Source organism: Perca fluviatilis, chromosome 24 (genome assembly GCF_010015445.1).
Source record: "Perca fluviatilis chromosome 24, GENO_Pfluv_1.0, whole genome shotgun sequence".
NCBI classification, from domain to species: Eukaryota; Metazoa; Chordata; class Actinopteri; order Perciformes; family Percidae; genus Perca; species Perca fluviatilis.
Window position 1 is genome coordinate 10,521,788 of NC_053135.1, and position 22,301 is coordinate 10,544,088.

At 39.3% G+C, this 22,301-nt stretch overlaps 2 protein-coding genes across 3 annotated transcripts in view; both read right to left on the reverse strand.

Moving 5' to 3' along the window:
• si:ch211-132g1.7 (prostaglandin F2 receptor negative regulator) overlaps positions 1-3,298 on the reverse strand; it is a 60,764-nt gene extending 57,466 nt beyond the window's left edge. The window contains exon 1 of the mRNA XM_039792688.1: positions 2,942-3,298. Coding sequence (XP_039648622.1) covers positions 2,942-2,993 — 52 coding nt within the window. The 5' untranslated portion in view covers positions 2,994-3,298. The remainder of the gene's footprint in view (positions 1-2,941) is intronic.
• A 6,741-nt stretch (positions 3,299-10,039) lies between these two features.
• LOC120554088 (immunoglobulin superfamily member 8-like) lies at positions 10,040-20,848 on the reverse strand. Of its 2 annotated transcripts, XM_039792689.1 has the most exons (8): positions 20,744-20,848; positions 15,942-16,054; positions 15,350-15,608; positions 13,736-14,143; positions 12,322-12,369; positions 12,065-12,142; positions 11,365-11,585; positions 10,040-10,527 (listed from the first exon to the last, which is right to left on the reverse strand). In XM_039792689.1, exons 1-8 carry the CDS (start codon positions 20,793-20,795, stop codon positions 10,438-10,440), a joined length of 1,269 nt encoding a protein of 422 aa, XP_039648623.1. In that variant the 5' UTR covers positions 20,796-20,848; the 3' UTR covers positions 10,040-10,437. The 2 variants fall into 2 exon arrangements, with proteins under 2 accessions (XP_039648623.1, XP_039648624.1); XM_039792690.1 differs by lacking the exons at positions 12,065-12,142; positions 12,322-12,369.
• Between the last annotated feature and the right edge of the window lie 1,453 nt (positions 20,849-22,301).

Consider the following 22,301-nt stretch of genomic DNA (forward strand, 5'->3'; position numbering starts at 1 on the left):
TTAGTCAGGTTATACGGCATTTCATTTGGGTCTTGTATTAGTGTTTACATAAAAACTGTCTGCAGAAAAAGAAGGGGTTTTGTAGAAAATCAAATGTCTTCTTCCGTAGTCTTTTTCACTCAAATCTGTACCAGGATCAGCTTCGGTTTAAAAAGAAAGTGCTTTTATAAAACAGGCCCTGTGCTTGTATGGCCCATCAATACTTGAGTTTTTGGCAGTTGGCCTGGTGTTGTGTGTGTGTGTGTGTGTGTGTGAACATGCTGAGCGTGCGCTTTTACTGCTTCTTCTTCTGCTGCTGCTTTTTCTGCTTTAGTAAGTAACAAGTCACAATGAAATACAGACCACATAAAACCTACTGTACATTTTAGTTCCTGTTTACAATCTCTACTGTCAGGAATGGTCTATGGTTGAGATCGTCTTTAACTTCATATCAGACAGACCACTGACTAGTGGATTCCAGTCTCGGAGGGGTGTGTAGCCACAACGTTATTGTTTGTACTTTTAACACTTGTGAGCTAAATGAACTTAAACAAGTATGACACCGCCAACTCTACCATAGGGGTTGTTACCTCCAGCAAATATGTGTGATAAGTCATTCATTCAACCCCACAGTGGTTTCCTGTGGATCAATGGTACAATAAGATTTCTGCTGTGTCATATCACAAAATGACCATCATACACAGTATGTGTGTGTGTGTGTGTGTGTGTGTGTGTGTCTTGGCCAGGTGCTGAAATTTATGGTTTTTAAACTCAATTTCCAGCCTGCCTGTCTCTCCTGGAAGAAATACTGCACAGCCAGTAGAGCCTGAAGAGACCTAGAAAGTTTAATAATCAAGTCAAGAATCTAAAGGGGCGAGAGAGAAGTGGACAGTGTGACAGGTTTGTGTCACTGTGGCATGGGTGGGCTTGTGTGGAGCGCCAGCTGGAGGCATAGAGAGGACATGGTTCCCTCCTGCAAACACTTTTTCCTGATGAGAAGATTGATACCACTCTCGTGTCTGTGCGATAACTGGAGCTAAAGCCAGAAGAAGCTTAGCTTAGCATAGCATAGCATACAGACTGGAAACAAGGGGACACTGCTAGCCTGGCTCTGTCTAATGGTAACAAATTCTGCCTACCAGCATCTCTAAAGCTCACTAATTAACATGTCATATGCTGTTTGTTTAATCTGTACAAAATCCTACTTCCCGGCAAGTAGTGGAAACTATTCCTTTTAAAAAGGAGGTGTGATCGGGCTGCGTTTGCTCAACTGAGATATCTTGACCTATCATGGGTCAGCCGTGCTGGTCACCACTTGCTTGTCCCAATCTATTATGATGTGTTGAAACATGTCAATAAGTAAAGAGGGAGATATTGGAGCCGGTGAAAACAATGGTTTCCAGACTCTGGCTCATATAATCAGCTCTAATATATAGTTTGTGTCATTTAAAAGATTAAATAGAAGAATTATTTAACCTTGATATACATAATCTACACAGACGAAATGATCCGTATTTATTAGGCCATTACTGTTTCTACCTCAAATATCGGATTTTAAATGGTTGAAAAATCCAAAATGGTGACAGCACATAACTCCGATCAGAGAGCAGGTTAGCAACATCTTCACTTTCCCATCTGCAACACACACACGATCATCTTACAGTACTAAATTAAGCCAAGTCCTTCCTTACACACACACACACACACACATACACATACACACACACACACACACACACACACACACACACACACACGAGAGAGCATATGGTATTGACCATTATGCCCACAAACATATGGAAACTTCATTATTGGTGAAGGCCTGTATAGCCTTGTTTGGCCCTGAGGTGGGCCAATAAACAAGCCCTGGTTTGTCCCTGTTGTGTAAACCAGCCTAATGACTAAGCACTGGGCTGGCCCTTTGGTTCAACCCAGTCCGATAATTAGTCAGCCTGGTTTGAGTGACTCTGGTATGGACACAAGGCAAATAATAGACTAATCATGATGGCATGCACAGTTGGACTTCCACGCAGGCTAATGGGACATTGTCAAAGCTGGTCACCTCATGTTCAATCTCACCTCAATTGGTCTTATAATGGAAGTTCTTGGGAAATTAGAGGCTGAACAGGATTGAGAAATTGGGACTCATTCCGTTAAAAAAAAAAAAGGTGTTGATTTTAATGTAAGTATTAATTAGTCACTATATTTTCTCTACCCACAACATAACTGTCACACACCGACTGTTTTCCAACAGTTAAATGGGAAAAGGAAAAGGTTTTTCGCCATGTCTTCGTCCTCATGTGCTGGTGTTTTAATTAACCTGAAACTTGGTTAATAATTAGTCACCCATCGAAAATAATTCATTACATTAGCTAAACACAACTGTACAGCAGTTTCCACACAGTGAGACAGTGGGATATATCCAGATCACTCACAGGGAGAGGCTATCGTGCCAAACCCCGTTTAACTAAATGTAATTTTGGTATTTTTGCTTGTCGTCGCATGCAGACATCTCTGACAACATAGCTTATGGATTTTTGTAAATGTCTTAGATTCACCCTTCCATTCGGCATGATCAAATACACCAAACTACTATTATTTTTCACTTAAGTTTCAACTTTGTTGAATCGGTTTGCTTGGCGCACTGCTGAAGTTCTTCTATCAAACACAGAGTAGATCACAGCAGCTTGCAGTGTGAACCAGTTGAAAAGGTTTAAAATGAATTGCAATTAAGTGCCGCTTGATGATTTGAATATATTCCGGACTGGCTAGTGGATGTGAAAGATGCGGAAAATGCTTTAATCGGTCTTTAACATGGCATGTACGGTTGCCGACAAGCAAGTAAACGTGAAATCGACAGATTTTTAAACAGGGTTTAACATTGGGCTCTGCTCGCTGGAGAACGCCGACACGAATCGGAGTTAATTAGCTATCAACAGTCAAGCGAAGAAAGGTGTCTTACCGAGCATTGAAAGACCAAAGACGAGTGTGAAGAGACAGCTATCCATTTTCATTCCTCTGTTCTTCCACTCTTATCTTTTTCCTTTAATTCCCCCCCCCCAGTCTTCTTTGTCCTGTGTGTGTGGGGTAACACCAGTCCTCTCCCGCCGCTGTCGGTCAATCCAATCCAACTCTTGAGATGTGAGCAGTCAGTCCGCAGCGCACCGCACACCAGGCGAAGCCGCAAAGCTAAGCGGACGCACACGTTTGATTCCTAGTCGGGTAAAAAACGGAGTCCTGACGGGAGTGTTTTCATGGTTCACACAAGGACACTAAACCGGTTTAACGTGTGCACGGGAATGAAGGCGAGATTGATAGAGAGGGAAAGAGAGGCTGATAGGGGAGAGTGGCCGGAAGTTAGGTGACGGGCTGGAGGAGGAGTGGAGGGAAGCAGGGAGGTCCCAGGTGGAGAGAGAGAGATAGTCCCATATCAGTCTTATGTCACAAGGTTATTGTGCAGATATTTAAGTCTTAGTTACATGTCAGATATTGTCCAGTCAGTGTGGACCACATCTGATATGATGGATCCCTCCCTATATAGAGTTGAAATCACTTGGCTACTGATTGTCTGTTAATCTAGTGGTTTAGGATCAAAAATACATTTGAATGTCTTTTACTATTTTCTTGGCCTCTCAATCCATCTCCACATCTCCAGTTTAATAAATAAATAAATATGTAGCCTACCCAGTCATGGAGGCAGTAACCAGTCAGTTTAGCCTAGCATGAAGAGTGGAAACGACTGGAACTTCTCTTCTTGTAGGTTGCTTGTAGCCTATCACATGTCATTATCTCCCATAAAACTGCAAATAGTTGATTTTACATTTAGTTTTTTTGCATGGACCTAAACAACATATACCATGTTCATTTGTGAGTTTTAGAGTGCTAGTCTGCAGAGTTTGCTAACGTTAGAAAGAGCCTGGCTAGCTGTTTGCCACTGTTTCCAGTGCTAAGCTAAGCTAATTGACTGCTCATCTTCTTATCTAACTCCCAAATTGTAATTGTTGCTGCCCTTTTAACAAGGCGGACGCGGACACATGCCTGTTGTCAGTTGCAGTCCTGTGGTGTATTTACACAGACCCACGGGCAAGGCAAAGTTCATCGCTCAGCCAGTAGAGGTGAGAAGAAACCACGGGGTCAAAGGTTAAAACTTTATGGGTCATCTGCTGTGATAGCCTACATGAGTATCCTATTTTAAAATATGTGTGTGTGTGTGTGTGTGTGTGTGTGTGTGTGTGTGTGTGTGTGTGTGTGTGTGTGTGTAGGTGTAGGTGTAGGTGTGTGTGTGTGTGTGTGTGTGTGTGTGTGTGCGTGTGCGTGTGCGTGTTGCAGGGGGGAATCAAATGTGTAACCTACTGCTGTAGGCCTATGTTGGCTCAACAAGGTAGCATCTGTTCCTCGCACACCGGACACAGTCTTATCTTACTACGCCCTACTCCCCTATCAGTCATTAACCAGGTCTTGGATTTTTGGCATCATTACTCATAGTCTTAATGGACTAAAAGACTTGAATTTCAAACCAATCACTGCCAGCTACCTCAGCTATAATGCATTTTCTACAATAGGGCCTACACTTGAAATCTCTTTTTCACTTAAGACTTGTTTACTGTAAGAAAGCAGACAAAGCTGCAGGCAAATAATAACGTGATAATGTATATATATGTAGAATACACTAGTAGTAGTAGTAGTAGTAGTAGTAGTAGTTGTAGTAGTAGTTGTAGCAGCAGCAGTTATGCTTGTAGCCAACTTCTTGTTGTTGTAGTAGTAGCAACAACAGTTGCAGTTGTAAGAATGGCATTAAATCTAACTGAAGGGGCGACCTCTAGCTCACCCAGTAAGAGCTGTTGTTGGCTGAGTCCTGCAGCGGCGGGGGTTCGAATCCGACCTGCTGCCCTTTGCTGCGTGTCATCCCCCGTCTCTCTCTCCCCCTTTCATGTCTATCAACTTTCAAAAATAAAGGGAAAAGCCCCAAAAAATAATCTTTAAAAAAAATAAAAACTAACTGAATCTTCACAGACTTTAATGAGTTCTTTCCAGAGAAGCAATATAAGTGGATTATAGCCACAACACAGCAGCCATGATGGGGAAAAGGGATTTTAGAATTTGTTCAGAATTGATTAGAGTTAAACCATTCGGACAACCATTTCCCCCTTCTTTTTTTTTTAACAGAACTTCTATAAAGTCAGGTGGGACTTGACCATTCTGCAAAGTTTGGTGCATTTTCATTCAAACATGAAAACATGCACATAAAAACTATTCTTTTGAAAATGCTAATTAATCACAAAATCAAGATGACGACAACAACAACGAGAAACAAATCACATTCATGCAATACATTACAGAAAAGCATTGAAAACACTTACACTTGTTAAAAAAAACCTCTTTCATGCTAACTGAATTTAAATGAATTTGGTTCTCTTTACCCGTTTGTGTTCATTAGAAGGTCATTTTAGTGAGACGAGAGAAAGGATGAAGTAATAAGTGTCAAGACTGTGTGAACTGTGAGACTGTGTTAGACAGCATATGTGATTTCAACTCAAACATACTGACCTACTGGAGAAAAACATGGACCTATACCGCCATCTTCTGGCCCTTTAGAGAATTATTTTTGCCACTACAGATTAGGAAATAGTGCAATATATTTAATGTATTAATCTGTCTGAAATCTTAAAGGGGTTGGGGATGATCTTCTTGGATTTATCTGAACTGTATACTATGTGTGTTATCCCTGTAGGATGTGTGTTATCACTATCATTACTCATATTTTCAGATAATTTATTGCATTTTTAAAAAGCCCTGGTTTGGGTGCTGGATAATTATCTTATCTTATAATGGAACATATAACACTTTACTGAAAAGATGGAAATCATACATACTATATGCAGACATCTGATTGTCTCTTGGCATACAATCCAATGCTGAAATTAAAATCAGACTAGGTCTGATAACGGATCCTGAATTTCAACTGATTGGCTCTGTGTACATGAAACTACAGCGCCATCTAGTGGACATAATGGGTCAATACAGACTTAAAAACTCGTGATTTGTCCCCCGCGCATGCCCCGCCCCGCACGCCACGTTCCTTGTTTTCTTCGCCTTCAAAATAAAAGCCCGTTTTCTATAGTTGGGTGGAACTATAGAATGTCATTCAAAAAAATAAAAATCAGTTCATATTGTACAGTTTTTTTAATTTGCTAATATATAACACATTGAACTGCAAACAACAACAAAACTTCAAATACGTATTTAAAAGAAATCAATATAATATAATTTCAATCCCTCTCACCACTGCATAGATGCTTGGAAATGTATGCATTTGACTTTGTTTTAAAGATGTGGGCCATGGGGTCAGAAGTGGAGGAAGAAGAAGATATTGGTGACAAGAGGAAGGAAATAACAGGATTTCAATCCCTCTTAATAACTCAATAACTCTTGTTATTTTATACTATAAATAAAATTGAATTGAATGAGATCATTTGTTGCTAATAACATTTTATTCAAAAACAAAATCAAAGTACAGTACAGGCCAAAAGTTTGGACACACCTTCTCATTCAATGTGTTTCTTTATTTTCATGACTATTTACATTGTAGATTCTCACTGAAGGTATCAAAACTATGAATGAACACATATGGAATTATGTACTTAACAAAAAAGTGTGAAATAACTGAAAACATGTCTTATATTTTAGATTCTTCAAAGTAGCCACCCTTTGCTTTTTTTGATAACTCTGCAAACCCTTGGTGTTCTCTCAATGAGCTTCATGAGGTAGTCACCTGAAATGGTTTTCACTTCACAGGTGTGCTTTGTCAGGGTTAATTAGTGGAATTTTGTCCCTTATTAATAAAAAAAAAAAAAAAAGTGCCTGCAAGCTTGTGTGTGTGTGTGTGGCATGCACTCTCACCATGATCCTGCATCACTTGGAGCTTTATAATGGCTGCTGCTGCTGGCAGCTAGTGTGTCACGGCGGTGGTCATCAACTAGTTCAATCTGGAATGACAGAGAAAGACAACCCAGGGTTCCCCAATCCAAAGGCGCGCGCGTTCACATAAAAGAGGCGATGTTTGCAATCATCTATACCAGAGCCGCATATTTTACATAAGAAGAACTAGAATTAACTAGAAATATGAAGAAAAAAACAGACAACACGCAATACAGTCGCTGCTTCCTAAAAAAAGGAGGACAGCTGGCAAAAAAAAAAAAAAAATGACAAGATTTATCAATTTCACTTCCCCCATCAGTCAGGAACCAGATCTGACCATTTTACACCTGTGTTTTCCAACTGTCTTTGCTCTCTCTATCTCTTTCTCTCTCTCTCTCTCTCTCTCTCTCTCTCTCTCTCTCTCTCTCTCTCTCTCTCTCTCTCTCTCTCTCTCTCTCTCTCTCTTTATATTTTTTTATATATTTGCTCTCACGATCGCTTCCCACTGCCTGAAATAAAAGGCTAAAGCAACGACAGTTTATGGAAAGCACATCTAGATCTTGTGCCTGACTGATGGGGAAGTGAAATTGATAGGCTAAGCGTTGTGATTTACGCATTTACAGCTCGTTTTTTTTTTTTTTTGCCAGCTTTCCTTCCTGTTTTAGGAAGCAGCGACTGTACTGCGTTTTGCCAGTAAAACCGCGTCGCTGGATTGGGAAACCCTGGGTTGATTTAACTAGTTGTTAACCACCGTCGTGACGCAGCCATTGACTGTAAATATTAAGGACACAGTTTATGCGGGACCGCTGTTGTTAGGGTTAGGTGAAGCCGGGTAACTGAAAGAAATCCAGGGCATGTCGAGCTTGACTCGTAGTACAGGCGTCTGGGCATGCGTGCTGTTTGGCTAATGATTCCAAAGTTTCTCCCCATGTATAATTTAATCGAATTAAAGAAATATGCATGCAGTGTTAAATGCAACAAATAAATCACTTTGCCAAACAAGGTATAAAGGATTTGGATTAAAAAGTAATTTATTACTCCAAAAAAAAAAAATCAACATGTATAGGCCGAGGAACGGCAACATATCGTGCATCAGTATTATAGCAAGTTAAGGTGATCAGCTGATGCACTGTATGACAAGGAGCTGGATTGTGCTTTGCATATTTTAACATAGAATACATTTCAGGCTGGTTTGCTCTCTTGGCTGATGTGTTAGTGTTGAATTCCAAGATGATGAATATTTCTCAACATAAAATTGTGTTCATTTTGTTTTCAGTTTTCTTTAATAATTTCTGCTGTCTTGTTAACAGCTGGGCAGCTTTATTAGCTTTAAAACAAATGTTCATAAATTTTTTGGAGACTGAAGAACACAATATTCAGTATAAAGAGGGAAAGAAAGGTGCCAACATGAGTACACAGCAGCACAGCATGGGTGTAAAGTAACAGCAGTAGAACATAATAAAGCCGAAAAGTTGTGAGTAGAAATGTTTCAATATTTACATTTATGAAATAAAAAGAGAGCATTCAAAATAGCTGCAAACATGTGTTTTGATGTCAAATGTTGTTAATTTCTCTGTTGCCATAAAGCTGCAAGTACAGGAACACACAGACACACAGACGCACACAGACACACACACACACACACACACACGATCATCTTACAGTCAGTTAACACACTCAAAACCACAAACACATTTTCAGCAAAAAGACACAGGATATGTGACTAAAATACACACACACAGAGACAGACAGACACCCACACAGACACCCACCCACACACCCACACACACACACACACACACACACACACACACACACACACGATTACTAAGATCCGGTTAACTTGTCTGTCCTTTTAAAAGCCAACATTGTGACCTGTCTTTGTGTGATTTATTGCAGCCAACATTTTGTTTATTCATCAGTTTACAACACAAATACAAAAACAGAAATTACAAAGAACTGCATACAAATGTACATAAAACAGTAACTGTAACAATAAACAATAACAATAAACATGTAATTTTCTCAAGTATTAAGAAGATGACTTATGTGTTAAAAAACTAGAAAAGTACAAGAATAATCCTTTTAAAGAGGACTCTAAATAATATTTTGAGATTATAACCGTAATGTCTCATTATTTTTGCAATAATGGCCTTTTATACCTAATAGTTTCTCTAACAAGATTACAGTTACCATTTGGTATCACATATAATAAAGTAATTTAATTCAGCTTTCACAACTTTGGTTTAGTAATAATAAACCACTTCACAAAAACTGTAAATTTGATCAAATTGATTTTCACCACATCCTGATGAAATCATAATGTTTAAAGGGGTGATAGAATGCAAAACTGATTTTACCTTGTCATAGTTGAAAAAACGACAGTTTGGAGGGTAACTAGGACATACATAGAACCTCTAAATCTAAATCTCACAATTTGAAACTGCTGCCGAAAACGGGCGAATCTCAAAAAAGCTAAAAGTTGACGTCAACTCCTCAACTCCTAGTCTTTGTCACGCCTCCAACATTTGCATAGACTACACCACTGACCTGAGGTCAGCTTAATCTTCTGAATCTAGCTAGGTCATGCAGATCTCCAGAGGTCCGCTATTTAATTACTAAATTCACTTCTGAGACTTTTTTATGCGAGAAATCAACTATGTAGAAGTCAAATATGGGCTGTTTTATGAAAATTGATGGCTAATTGCAAATTTTGTCCGACTGTGTGTCGCAGTTCAGCAGGAGCTCAGCAGGCTAACGTGACAGCGGCCGGTGCTGCCTCGCCACCCGGCGTGTCCTCCTTCATAGACCCCGGCTCGGGACACAAGCAGCTAACAAAACCCCTCAAATTCACAAAAATGCATTAAATTGAAATAGGACACAAGCGTTAGCTTTGTAAGACCTTATGGTAGCTGTTATATAAGTGGCGTGAGGAAATTCAAACTGTAAATATATTATAGTTATACTGAAAGTGTAGCTAGCTAGCTAGCCTCGATCTTTAGCTACCCATAGGATTGAATGGACACTAGCAGCTAAGGAAACCCTTCCTATTCACAAAAATGCATTAAATTGAAATAGGACACAAGCGTTAGCTTTGTAAGACCTTAGGGTATTAGTTCTATAAGTGGCGTGACAAAATTCAAACTGCAAATATTATAGTTATACCGAAAGTGTAGCTAGCTAGCTAGCCTCGATCTTTGGCTACCCATAGGATTGAATGGACACTAGCCGCTAACGAAACCCCTCCTATTCACAAAAATGTTTAGCCCAACCAATGATAAATATCCTATTAGGAGACCTTAAGGAACAGTGTGAAATACCTTATATAATCATTCTATCACTCGTTTAACGCCGATCTATGGAGGAGTAAAGGGTCTTTGATCTGCTTTTTTTTCTGGCTGAGTTGAAAACATCAATAGAGAAGTCTGGGGGAGGGTAAGCCAACTGGGAACGAAACTGAGAAGAGAATAAGAAGAGAAGGTGAACCCAGAAATGAAAAGGGAGTGATTAGGTTTCCTAAACTCCAACACTCACATGGTGTCACACTCTTTGTATTTTGACAGCTTTCTTATTGGGCTGAGGAAGAGGAGGAGGCTGCTCGTCATCAGTTTTATCAACTGGTCGTGGGGCCTGAGGGGAGGTGAAAAATCGGAGTCAGAGCAATTCAATTCAATTCAATTGTATTTATAGTATCTAATTATAACAGAGTTATCTCAAGACACTTTACAGGTAGAGTAGGTCTAGACCACACTCTAGAATTTACAAAAGACCCAATAATTTCCCACGAGCAAGGAAAACACTTTTAGGCAAAAACCTCGGACAGACCCTGACTCTTTACAGACACTGATATACAGATATACAGATATAATAGAAATAGGATTCAAAATAGTTATAGCAGTTGGAATGATGAACAGTGGCAATTATAGTAACAATAGTCTATAGCCTTCGCGCTCCACTTCCGGGATTGCTCCGATGCTGCAGGAAATTTCACCGGATGCATGTATTTTCCAATTCCTTCCACTTTCTTTTGGCTTGTGTTGGAATTTTAATCCGGTGGATTTTTTAGGACTATGGTTAACTGCTCCTCAGATCTCTGCAGGGTAAATCCAGACAGCTAGCTAGACTATCTGTCCAATCAGAGTTTTCTCTCGCACCACTGTTTTACAGCGGCTCTGTGCGGAACTTAGCACCGCCCATGACGATTCTGATTGGTTTAAAGAAATGCTATTAAACCAGAGCACGTTTTCCTCACATCCCCGAATGCTGTGTGTGGACTAGCCAGACCCTCCTTCAGCGTGCTGTGGAGGAGGGTCTATCAAAGCCATAGACTCTATAATATTAACAGTCTAGCAGGACTATAGTAACAATCAAGATAGTGGAAATATGACTAGAAATAATAGTTGTAGCAAAGGCCACACTGATCTTTCCATACGGTGTTGAGTTCTCAGATCCACTATGAGCTCCTACCTGTGGAAGTCGTCGGGGGCTGGGCTCAGGGTAAGCGCCGGGCGGGTCCAGAGCTCGGGGATGCTGCTGCTGCTGCTCCCGCTGCTGTTTGGAGCGATGTTGGCGAGGACCGGTGTGGCCGGCCGGCTGCTGCTGGCAACGGTGATGACGTGGATCGGAAGGATGATTATGTTGATGATGTTGTTGGTCGTTGGTCCACGCCAAACGAAGCTCCTCCTCGTCTGATGATTGAGGAAATAAGCACAGATGACGGTTCCTGATGTTTAACGTGTATCTTTACTATTTTTGCAAGAAAATAAAAGTCTTGTTTAACTTTAAGTTCTTCACCTAAGAGCCATTTGTTGTATGTGCATATTTGAATATATACACAGGGGCGTAGCACAAAATTCTGGGCCCTGTAGGAAGACATTTTCTATGGGTCCCTCCCCCACATCCACAGCTATTTATTCTAGCATCTTTTTGGGCCCTCCTCACATGAGGGCCCTGGGTACTGGCCCTGGGTACTGGCCCTGGGTCCCATTTTCACCCCCAGTCTGACACCCCCTGGGTATACATATTATAAATAATACACATTCTATCATTAATCATCAATTAATAAATAGCTGAGGTTAAGGTAATGATAAGTGCAAAGGTTGAGGCCATTTATGAACATGAATTATTATTATTATCATTATTATTATTAAATAAAAGAAACCCTTACCCTTCAGTTGCATGCGTTTTTTCTGTTTTGAGCGGACGCAGCAAACAATAACGACGATAATCAGCACCAGAACTACACCTGATGAGGATGGATAATAATAATAATGATTTGGGTGAGTTATATTATAGTATTTCAGCGGCACCACATACTGTACAGCACGCCATGAGGAGAGATATAAAAAGTCAAAAGATGTATTAGTATACACTATCGGATAAAAGATACTGCCAGAGCTACACAGGAGAGCAAACATACTGTACCTCCTTTGGCGCCCACGCAAATCCAGGTATTACTTCCTAATAGTTTTTCTGGGATAATGGAAGGAAAGAGGAAGAGAAGAAACACATTGAATAAGTATTGATTGCATGTATTTTCTTTTTCATTTCTTAAAATGGCTATTTTAGCGGTGTTGGTTAATAGGTGGGCTGACAATTCTTTTTCTTTTCTTTTTTACATTTATTTATTAAGGGAAGGTTCACTGAGAGGATTCACTTGTAGAGAATTCACTTCTCTACGAGCTAAATCATATGTCAGAATTTATTGAAAGATAAAATGATTGTGCTTCCCCCAGAAGTCTATTTATTTCTCCTTTGAATTCATTCCATTTAGGATGAAGGTGTTCCAATAAACAACCTGCTTAATACTGAGCGATCGTTATCAATGCTGTTCTGTGGCAATCAATACTAGTCCATGCATATACCATATTTAATCAAACTGAGACATAGCGTCTGTGACCCATAGGGTCTGAAAATTGGCACCAATAAAAGTATGCTGAATTAGCTCATGTCTGTGTGTTCACATTTGACTGAGTTATAACTCCGAAAATGAGTTTTTAAACTAATTACGCCTCACGTCTCTCCCTCCACGCCCCCAAAATTGGAAAACCTGTGATGTAGACAGGCCTAGGGTTTTAAAGGGAGCTTTTGAAGCCTGGATTTACCACCTGCTCTCTTTTTAAGTTACCGAATTCAAAGTTTTATCACAGGTACGAGGACCCACGCACGGAGCTAAGGCTGGGCAACAAAGTACCGAACAACATGGCTGAACGAGACTGGCAGAAACACCCGTCAAAGACAAAGTCTATTTGGGGCATGTTTCATGCTTCACGTCTGCTTTAGCGCTGCACTCCTATGACATGGCTGGACTCAGGATGGACTGCAAAAAGAATCAGGCTAATGTAGCCTCAATTCCAAAGCGGTTTTCTAATCATGCCAATGACCAATCTGAAAGTCACAGAATCCAGCCTGACATTAGTTTAATCCCTCTCTAGTGGTCTATAACATACTGACATACTTCAAACATGTAAACAACCAAACATACCACACACCAACTAACACACAGAGGATCCGCTGCAGGAGTTTTCTTATGACTACTGTTAGTTGCCGACAGCAGCAGTGACTTTTTAAGAATACCAAATGAGGAGAAGAAACCCAATACAGGTACACCACTTTGTGGCACCGTCCTCCATGTTCAATCCCCAGTGTAAACACTGCAGCGATCGGCTTTATTGAACCACAAGTCCACAGTTCAACTCTGCTTAGTAAAATCATAAAAGGTCACAGAGCAGAGACCGACTGAACTCATGTTGTACTGCAAATGTTACCTCATTTACTGCAGCTACTCTAATAGATAGTGATTCTGCGATACTACTTGTACTGTAGCTCCTGTTCTTACCTGTAGGAGTTACAGACACAGTTCCCATCTCTTTAGTGCTCTCCACGATTTTTATCCACTTCCCTCCATTTTCATACGTCCATTCAGTTCCGTTGCATTCATAAGTCCCTTCGTCAGACGTCGTCACTTTGGAAATCACCAGTTCGAAAAATCCGTTCTTCCCGGGAACCAATCGGATGCCTCCGTCGGCGTAGCGCCGGGTGTACTTGGCCCCTGTGACCACGTCTCCCTGAGGGCCAAATGTCAAAATTTCCTCCGATGTCGCTCCCCTCTTCACCGACCAGGTGACGGAGAGGTAGGTGGGGTGGCTGAGCTCCCGGGTGACGTTGCAGGAGAGCGTGAGGTCACTTCCTTCTGGGACGACGGGGGGCGGGGTCAGGGGGGAGACCTTGAGGGTGTTGAGGATGACTGACGGGGAAAGAGACAAAATAATGATAATAATAATAAAAGGCAAACACTTTATGTATTAGAAGAAAGCCATAAGCCTGATGACTAATAACAGACAGACCGACTAGAAGGACTGTCTGTACTAAAGCAGTAACATAGCAGTATCCTAAATGCTTCACTGGCCAAGTTTCAACAACAAATCTGACCAAAATGAAAACACACACACACACACACACACACACACACACACAAACACAAACACACACACACACTCTCCCATACCAGCAGAGATGTATAGTAACGAAGTAGAACTACTTCACTGCTGTACTTAAGTACTAAAAGGCTGTATCTGTACTCTATTGGAGTATTATTTTTTTCTCCTACTTCCACTTTTACTTGAGTACATATTTTTGATGAGTTTATTACTTTTACTCCGATCCATTTTTTTATGTGCTGCATAGTTACTATGAATTCATCACGCTCCAGAGACTGTGTAGGTTACAGTGTGTGTAGTTACGGCTACGTTAGTTACGTAAGAAATCCCTGAGATCGCGTCGTGTTTCTTTTCATTACAGTCGCCCGTTCAGAAGTCAGAGACGATATAAGTTTGTACTCTTTCTATTTAGTTATTGTTATAGCAGAGTAATCTATTCCTGAGTTGTTTGAGTCTGCAGTGAGTACTGAATGTTAACCGTTTGACCCTTTGATGTGAACCTGCTATTATCTGTATTTTGTTAGCTTGCTAACTTTCCTGTACATCACATGTTACTAGCTAGTGTGTGATATGTTTTTTAGGGCTTTAATCGTTACTGTGCTGGAGAGGATGTTCATTTTACTTGCACAGTGTGATAATTGTACATTTTATTTCAGTATTTGTTAATATTTGTTATTTTTTGAGCTTGGTAGCCTAAAGGAATCTGAGTGTCCTTTAGGCTAAACATTTGAAATAATATAAACAATATGATATTCAAACTTTTGACTGCTTTCTTTAATAACTACATAACACAATACTTGTACTTTTACTTTCAGTACTTGAGTAGTACATTTTAAAATAAACTACTTGCAATACTAAAGTACAAAATATGTTAAGTAGAAGTACTAAATTATTAAAGTGTGGTGCTTAAAGAGCACTTCAACTTCTACTCAAGTCACTTTTTTGATAGAGCACTTGTAGGTCTACTTTTACTCAAGTATGGGTCTGTAGTACTTTATACATGTCACCCATACCAGTGAGTTGGACCTTAGCCTCGTAGTTGCCACTGATGACGGAGTCAGTGCTCGGCGTTTGACACCAGTAGAAACCGGCGTCCGTTGACTTCACCTCGGCTATCTTCAGCTCCACCTCGTTGTCCTTGAGACGCACCACCGAGATGTCGCCAGACGCAACGCGCTTTCTGAGCAACGGGTTGGAGTACCTGGTATCAAAGGAGGAAATTATGTTCATCTTCTTCCCGTTCGCCTCCTTGGACATCGCCCACTCGAAATCCTGCAGAGACAGAGCGGGGTAATAATGATTGCCATGTCATCTATGACCTTAAAGGAGGAACAGGATTGTAACTCATCTCAGTAAATGGATATCATGTTTTTGGTGATCTCATCTGGTTTAAAATTCCCATTCATTCTTAACAAATATAAACATTTCATGGGCAGATCGCCATTAATTTTACCAAGAGCACATTCACACTCTCCAGAGGATGAATTAAGTTTTGGACAAGGGACAAAATATAAACTATAGAAAAATCACCAGCCTTTTCCTTTAAACCTGTGATCTGTCTATCAGAAAGATCACATGATGCACCCGGGTGTGAAAGACACTCACCTGCTCACTAGGTCCGCTATATTCGGTAACATCACATCTGATGGACACCGTTTGACCCTCCACCCGGATTAATGGACCAGGAGACACCGTCACCACCCGGGCCAAGCACCCACCTTCAGGGATGGGAGAGAATATTAGTAACGATATACAAGAAAATAACTTTCTATTAAATGTAGCTAACAGTTTAGTAGAGCTGCAATGATTAATCAATTAGTTGCCAGATATTAAATTAATCGCCGACTATTTTGATAATCGATTAATCGGTTTGAGTAATTTTTTATGAAAGTAAAAATCATCCGATTCCAACTTCTTAAATGTGAATATTGTTCTAGTTTCTTCACTCCTCCGTGACAGTAAACTGAATATCTTTGGGTTGTGGACAAAACGAGACATTTGAGGACATCATCTTGGGTTTTGGAAAACTGATCAACATTTTTCACAACTTTCTGTCATTTAACAGACCAAACATACTTATCTTTATTCTAGACAAATTAATGCTCAGCACAGATTACATCCACACCCATATGTGGAACTGATCAGTCTAACAGAAATATATATAATTCATAGAATGAGTTGGCTGCATTTAAATATATCTGTTAAGGAAAACACCTTATGTATTAGAAGCCATAGAAGCCTGATGACTAATAACAGACAGACAGACTAGAAGGACTGTCTGTACTAAAGCAGTAACATAGCAGTATCCTAAATGCTTCACTGGCCAAGTTTCAACAACAAATCTGACCAAAATGAGAAAACACACACACACACACACACACACACACACACAAGTGAGTTGGACCTTAGCCTTGTAGTTGCCACAGATGACGGAGTTGTTGCTCTGGGTTTGACACCAGTGTAACATTGACATTGTCAAAGCTGGTCACCTCATGTTCAATCTCACCTCAATTGGTCTTATAATGGAAGTTCTTGGGAAATGAGAGGCTGAACAGGATTAAGAAATTGGGACTCATTCCGTTAAAAAAATAATTAATTTAATTTTAATTTAAGTATTAATGAGTCACTATATTTTCTCTACCCACAACAGAACTGTCACACACCGACTGTTTTCCAGCAGTTAAATGGGAAAAGGAAAAGGTTTTTCCCCATGTCTTGTCATCCTCATGTGCTGGTGTTTTAATTAACCTGAAACTTGGTGAATAATTAGTCACCCATCGAAAATAATTCATTACATTAGCTAAACACAACTGTACAGCAGTTTCCACACAGTGACACAGTGGGATATATCCAGATCACTCACAGGGAGAGGCTATCGTGCCAAACCCCATTTAACTAAATGTAATTTTGGTATTTTTGCTTGTCGTCGCATGCAGACATCTCTGACAACAAAGCTTATGGATTTCTTGTAATATTGTAGTTACATTTCAATAAAAATGTAAGACCTCCTACACTATTAAAACTGTTATTGGGGATAAAGTACCATAAAAACTCTGGTGCTCTCAAACATTCCTTCAACCATTTCATCTTAAAGGTGTAATTCAAGTCCAAAAAGTCCAGAAGTTCAAATCCACCTTCATCCTTAGAACCAGAGAGCAATTGACTACAATTTTGTAGTCAACATTTAAGATCATAATAGGTCTCCAATTTTCTATCAATAAGTGATCTTTATCAGGTTTAGGGAGAAGACCTTGCTTAAAGTGATGGTTCGGAGTAATTCACCCTAGGGTCCTTTGCACCATGACCTCGAGCCAAACAACCCCCAGAAGCTTTTTTCACCTGGGTCGAACATTGGGAGAGTTAGCGTTATCAGCTGAATAGCTTAGTGCAGGCGCTAATGGATCCATGTTTGTATCTCGTAAATGACCCCACTAATAATGCCCAAAATGATACCAAACTTCTACACTAGTACAAATAGGTTGTGCACTCATAAAACGATGGATTGGAAAATTTGTAAGTACACCAGAAGTTTATGTAAATAACACTTGCCTGCTGGCTTCTGCTCTCTGCTGTTGTAAGACAAGTGCTTAGGGCCGTCTACAAATTACAACACCGAAAAGAGATGAAACAAAAATATTTTTTAATTTAACTTTTTTTTTAAAGTAAGTGCTTTAGTATAACTAGCAGGAGACAAGTAATAATTGAGGTAAGTTTGGAGATATTACCTTATTTAATCATTAAATTAATAAATATTTCTGTTGTATCTCTTTTCGGTGTAGTAATTTGTAGACGGCCCTAAGCACTCGTCTAACTGCAGGTAGCAGCAGCAGCAGCAACAGCAACAGCAGCAACAGAGAGCTGAAGAGTGTTCATAAACTTCTGGTGTACTTACAAACTTTCCAATCCATCGTTTTATGAGTGCATAACCTATTTGTACTACTTGTAGACGTTTGGTATCATTTCGGGCATTATTAGTGGGGTAACTTACAAGATACAAACGTGGGTCCATTAGCCCCTGCGCTAAGCTATTCAGCGGCTTACGCTACTCTACGCTAACTCTCCCAATGCTAGACCCAGCTGAAAAAGCTTCTGGGGGTGTTTGGCTCAAGGTCATGGTGCAAAGGACCCTAGGTGAATTACTCGGACCATCACTTTAACAACTGTCATAGAGTGAATGGGAACTAACCCCAGTTTCCTCACTGTCATTTCTTTTAGGGACAGACTACTACTATCTGAAACAAGCTTGGTTAAGTAGACCTCTCTCCACTGTACAACACATCCAAATTTCATAGTCATAACTCATGAAAAGTGTTTTTATTGTGACCAGAAATCCTCCTTACATGTCAATAACCTAATTTTAAAAACTGACATTTGTCACACTCATGACTTGGTAATATCAAGAGGGAACTCAGGGTTCCCCAGTGTCCTTGCTGCCATGGCAGTTACTTTACCAAATGGCGTGGGCACACACGGGGAACTTTGTGACACGGCAGTCAGGACACTGGGGAATCCAGAACTCAGTGTTGTGAATCACTATATAAATATGTGACTTTCACTAAATGTTTCAAAAGTTTTTGATTCAACTCTGTAATGTTGCTGTCTTGCTGATGTGAGCATGTTCTGAATGTTTGGTCAATCAGATTGCCTGGTTGGATCTACTTGTATTGTCATTGTGTAACATTTGTTACATTTTTCTCATTTTTTTGTAATGTAATTTAATTAAATATGGTCAACAATAAACAATAAAGTTGTCAAATAGCCAAATATATGCATGTATTGTTCTTGTTTTTAAATAATAATACCCATAATAACATTTAAAATGAACAAAGAACCATTTATTCTGAAGAACCTTTTGAAAGAGGTTCTTTATTGAACCAGTTTCTTTGAAGAACCATTTGAAAGAGGTTCTTTATTGAACCAGTTTCTTTAAAGAACCTTTTGAAAGAGGTTCTTTATTGAACCAGTTGGCTCCACAAAGAACCTTCTTGAAAATGGATCCTTAAAGAACCAATTTTTAATATGGTTCTTTGAAGAACCATTAATAGTGCATCAAAGAACCATTTTGTGATGGTTCTTTGAAGAACCTCTTGTTAAAAGGTTCTTTGTGGAAGTGAAAATGGTTCTTCTATGGCATCACTCTTAAGAACCATTTTTGGTTCCAGTTAGCACCTTTTTTTTTCTGTGTGTAGGGTGAATTACTCCGAACCATCACTTTAATACTCGTGGACCTTTTTTAAAGGGCATTCTTTGAATAGATCAAATAGAGGATTTTCAATCATTTCCCAAAAATGCTAATAAAATTCGACTGAAAGCCCATCATTACCTGGAGATTTCCCCTTTTTCATTGAGCTAACAGCCTCTGAGATTTCCACTTTAGTAATGGGACGTTTGCAATCCATTTTAAATTGTTCAGATATAGTTGATGTAAATCTTTTAACTGACTTGATAAATCTATCACAATCGCCAAATTGAATATTTCAAGATATACCAGCATATCTTGAAATATCTAAAGAATTAGAGGTGATGTTATCATTAATTTTAAGAGTAGTGAAATTATTTGCGATTTCGCTTCTCTAAAACAAAGAAATAACTCGAATTTGTTTCCCCTTGTTTCAACCATTTTGCTCGAGACCTTACAAATGCCCCTTTAGCCATTTCAATATACGTATTATCTATTTCCTCTTTTAATTTGTCTGTTTGTTTGTTGTTTTAATTTGTTTAATGTTATTTCTTCTTCCTCTGAAAGATTATCCTTAGTCATTAAAACATTTAATTTATCCATAATATTTATTTCTTTGGCTATTGTTTTTATTATTATTATTACTTTACTTCGTTAAATTGCTATTTCTCTGATTTTAAACTTGAAATATTCCCATTTTTGTATGCGATTCCCTTCGTTATTACCAAATATGCTTTTGGCTGTTTTTTTGACTAAATCACAAAACTCATCACCTTTTAATAAATTATTATTTACTTTCCAATAACCACGTACAATAGCCTACCATTTTTTTGTTTTTTTCCTAAATGGATTGAAATTAATTTATGATCAGAAAGTGGGGCATATGTGATGATTCTGACACAAATTGCAGACAAGAGGGAGATACAAGCCATATAGATCAATTCTAGACTGCATAAGGATCTACTGACGTTGCTCCATGTAAGTTCGTTAATGTCAGACTGCTGAAGTTCTTCTGTCAAACACACAGAGTAGATCACAGCAGCCTGCAGTGTGAACCAGTTGAAAAGGTTTAAAATGAATTGCAATTAAGTGCCGCTTGATGGTTTGGATATATGCCGGACTGACTAGTGGATGTGAAAGATGCGGAAAATGCTTTAATTGGTCTTTAACACGGCATGTAGTCGGAGTTAATTAGCTATCAACAGTCACGCGAAGAAAGGTGTCTTACCGAGCATTGAAAGACCAAAGACGAGTGTGAAGAGACAGCTATCCATTTTCATTCCTCTGTTCCTCTATGGCGAGTGGATAGTGCCATCGACAACATGTGGACAGGCTACACCATCGCCACTGTACATCGTAGTTGATTCAAGTAGGCCGCCACTCCCCCCCTCCCCAATCTGTATTGAGTGAATTCAAGTCAATCAATATACAGTAGGCCTATGTTATAGCCTATAGGTTAAAATATATTTCAAATAATTCAACATATACATGTTCTAGGCCCTTTATCCATTATAAAAGTTGCTCTAAAAGTACTGACAGTATAAAAATAATACGATAAATTAAACTGTAATAGCCTACATCATCAGCTTATGTGACCTGCACTGTTGGAAGAATGCATTGTAACTCTAACATAACATCGATTGAACATTGGCGCCATCTACTGGACCATTTGCACTAACTGCCTTACAGTTTATAAGTTTCATATCTGTTTACATGTAACTATGTACGTATATGTGTATATGCATTATGCATACACTTTATTATATACCACTTATATCTGTAGCCTACATAGTAGTCAAACGTTCATGTTTAACGTTACCTTGTTCATCTTTGTTTTTAGCCGTAAGGTTATGTCTGTTTCTGTGTTGAAAGCAACACAAAGCCAGGCTCGAATTCCCTTGTTTACACTTGCTTGGCCAAAAATACGAAAAAGAAGTCCTTTACTTATTAAGTATCTTTGCAGATACCCCCAATTTAATTCAGATTTGAGTCAAGGGCACCACGGTCTCACTGAGTGGGCTGGCTCTCTGTTCTTTAGCTAGTTGGCAATAACCCTAAAGCTAAGACCAGCCAAATCACTGACTTATTTATTCTGAAATGGGCAAATTTCACTCAAGCACCTTCAGATTTGTTTTAACGTTAGGAGAATACCCTCAATAGTTGATATGCCACTAAGGCTAGTTAAGCTCCCCAGCTATTAAGCTGATATTTTTTATGATTTTGATCATATTTTGTGACTATACCTTCGTTAAGGTCCTAAGGCGTAAGACACTTGATGATTGTTTGCTATTTTATTTTTTGTCGTTCCGAGCTGAGCTAAGGTAGCTAATGCTGGCATTCCGAGTGTTCATTCATCATTTTTAATACTTTTTTTTATATAGCATGATATATTAGTAGCCACACATTAATTGGTAACACATAAGCACCAGAAAGTAAAAGAACACTAACAAAATGTGAATCTAAAGGATGAGAATATATGTACTGTAGCCTACTCTAGTTTGGGTCTGTTCATTATTTATATCAGGGGCCACCGGAGGAGTTTCAGGATCTTTGGTCAAAACAGACCTGACCCTCCCCTCACCAGCAATAGGCTACATATTGGATGAACCTCCATAATAATATGGAGAGAAGGGATGACCCTCCCCAACATTTTATTGATGCCTTCTGTACTGGTTTGTTCTTGGCTAAGATGTACAGATGGCCACTGATTTTTTACAGCCATGAAATATCCTAACATGAGTAGACACTTCCTGCATTACTGCATTACTTCAAATGCTAAGTTACTC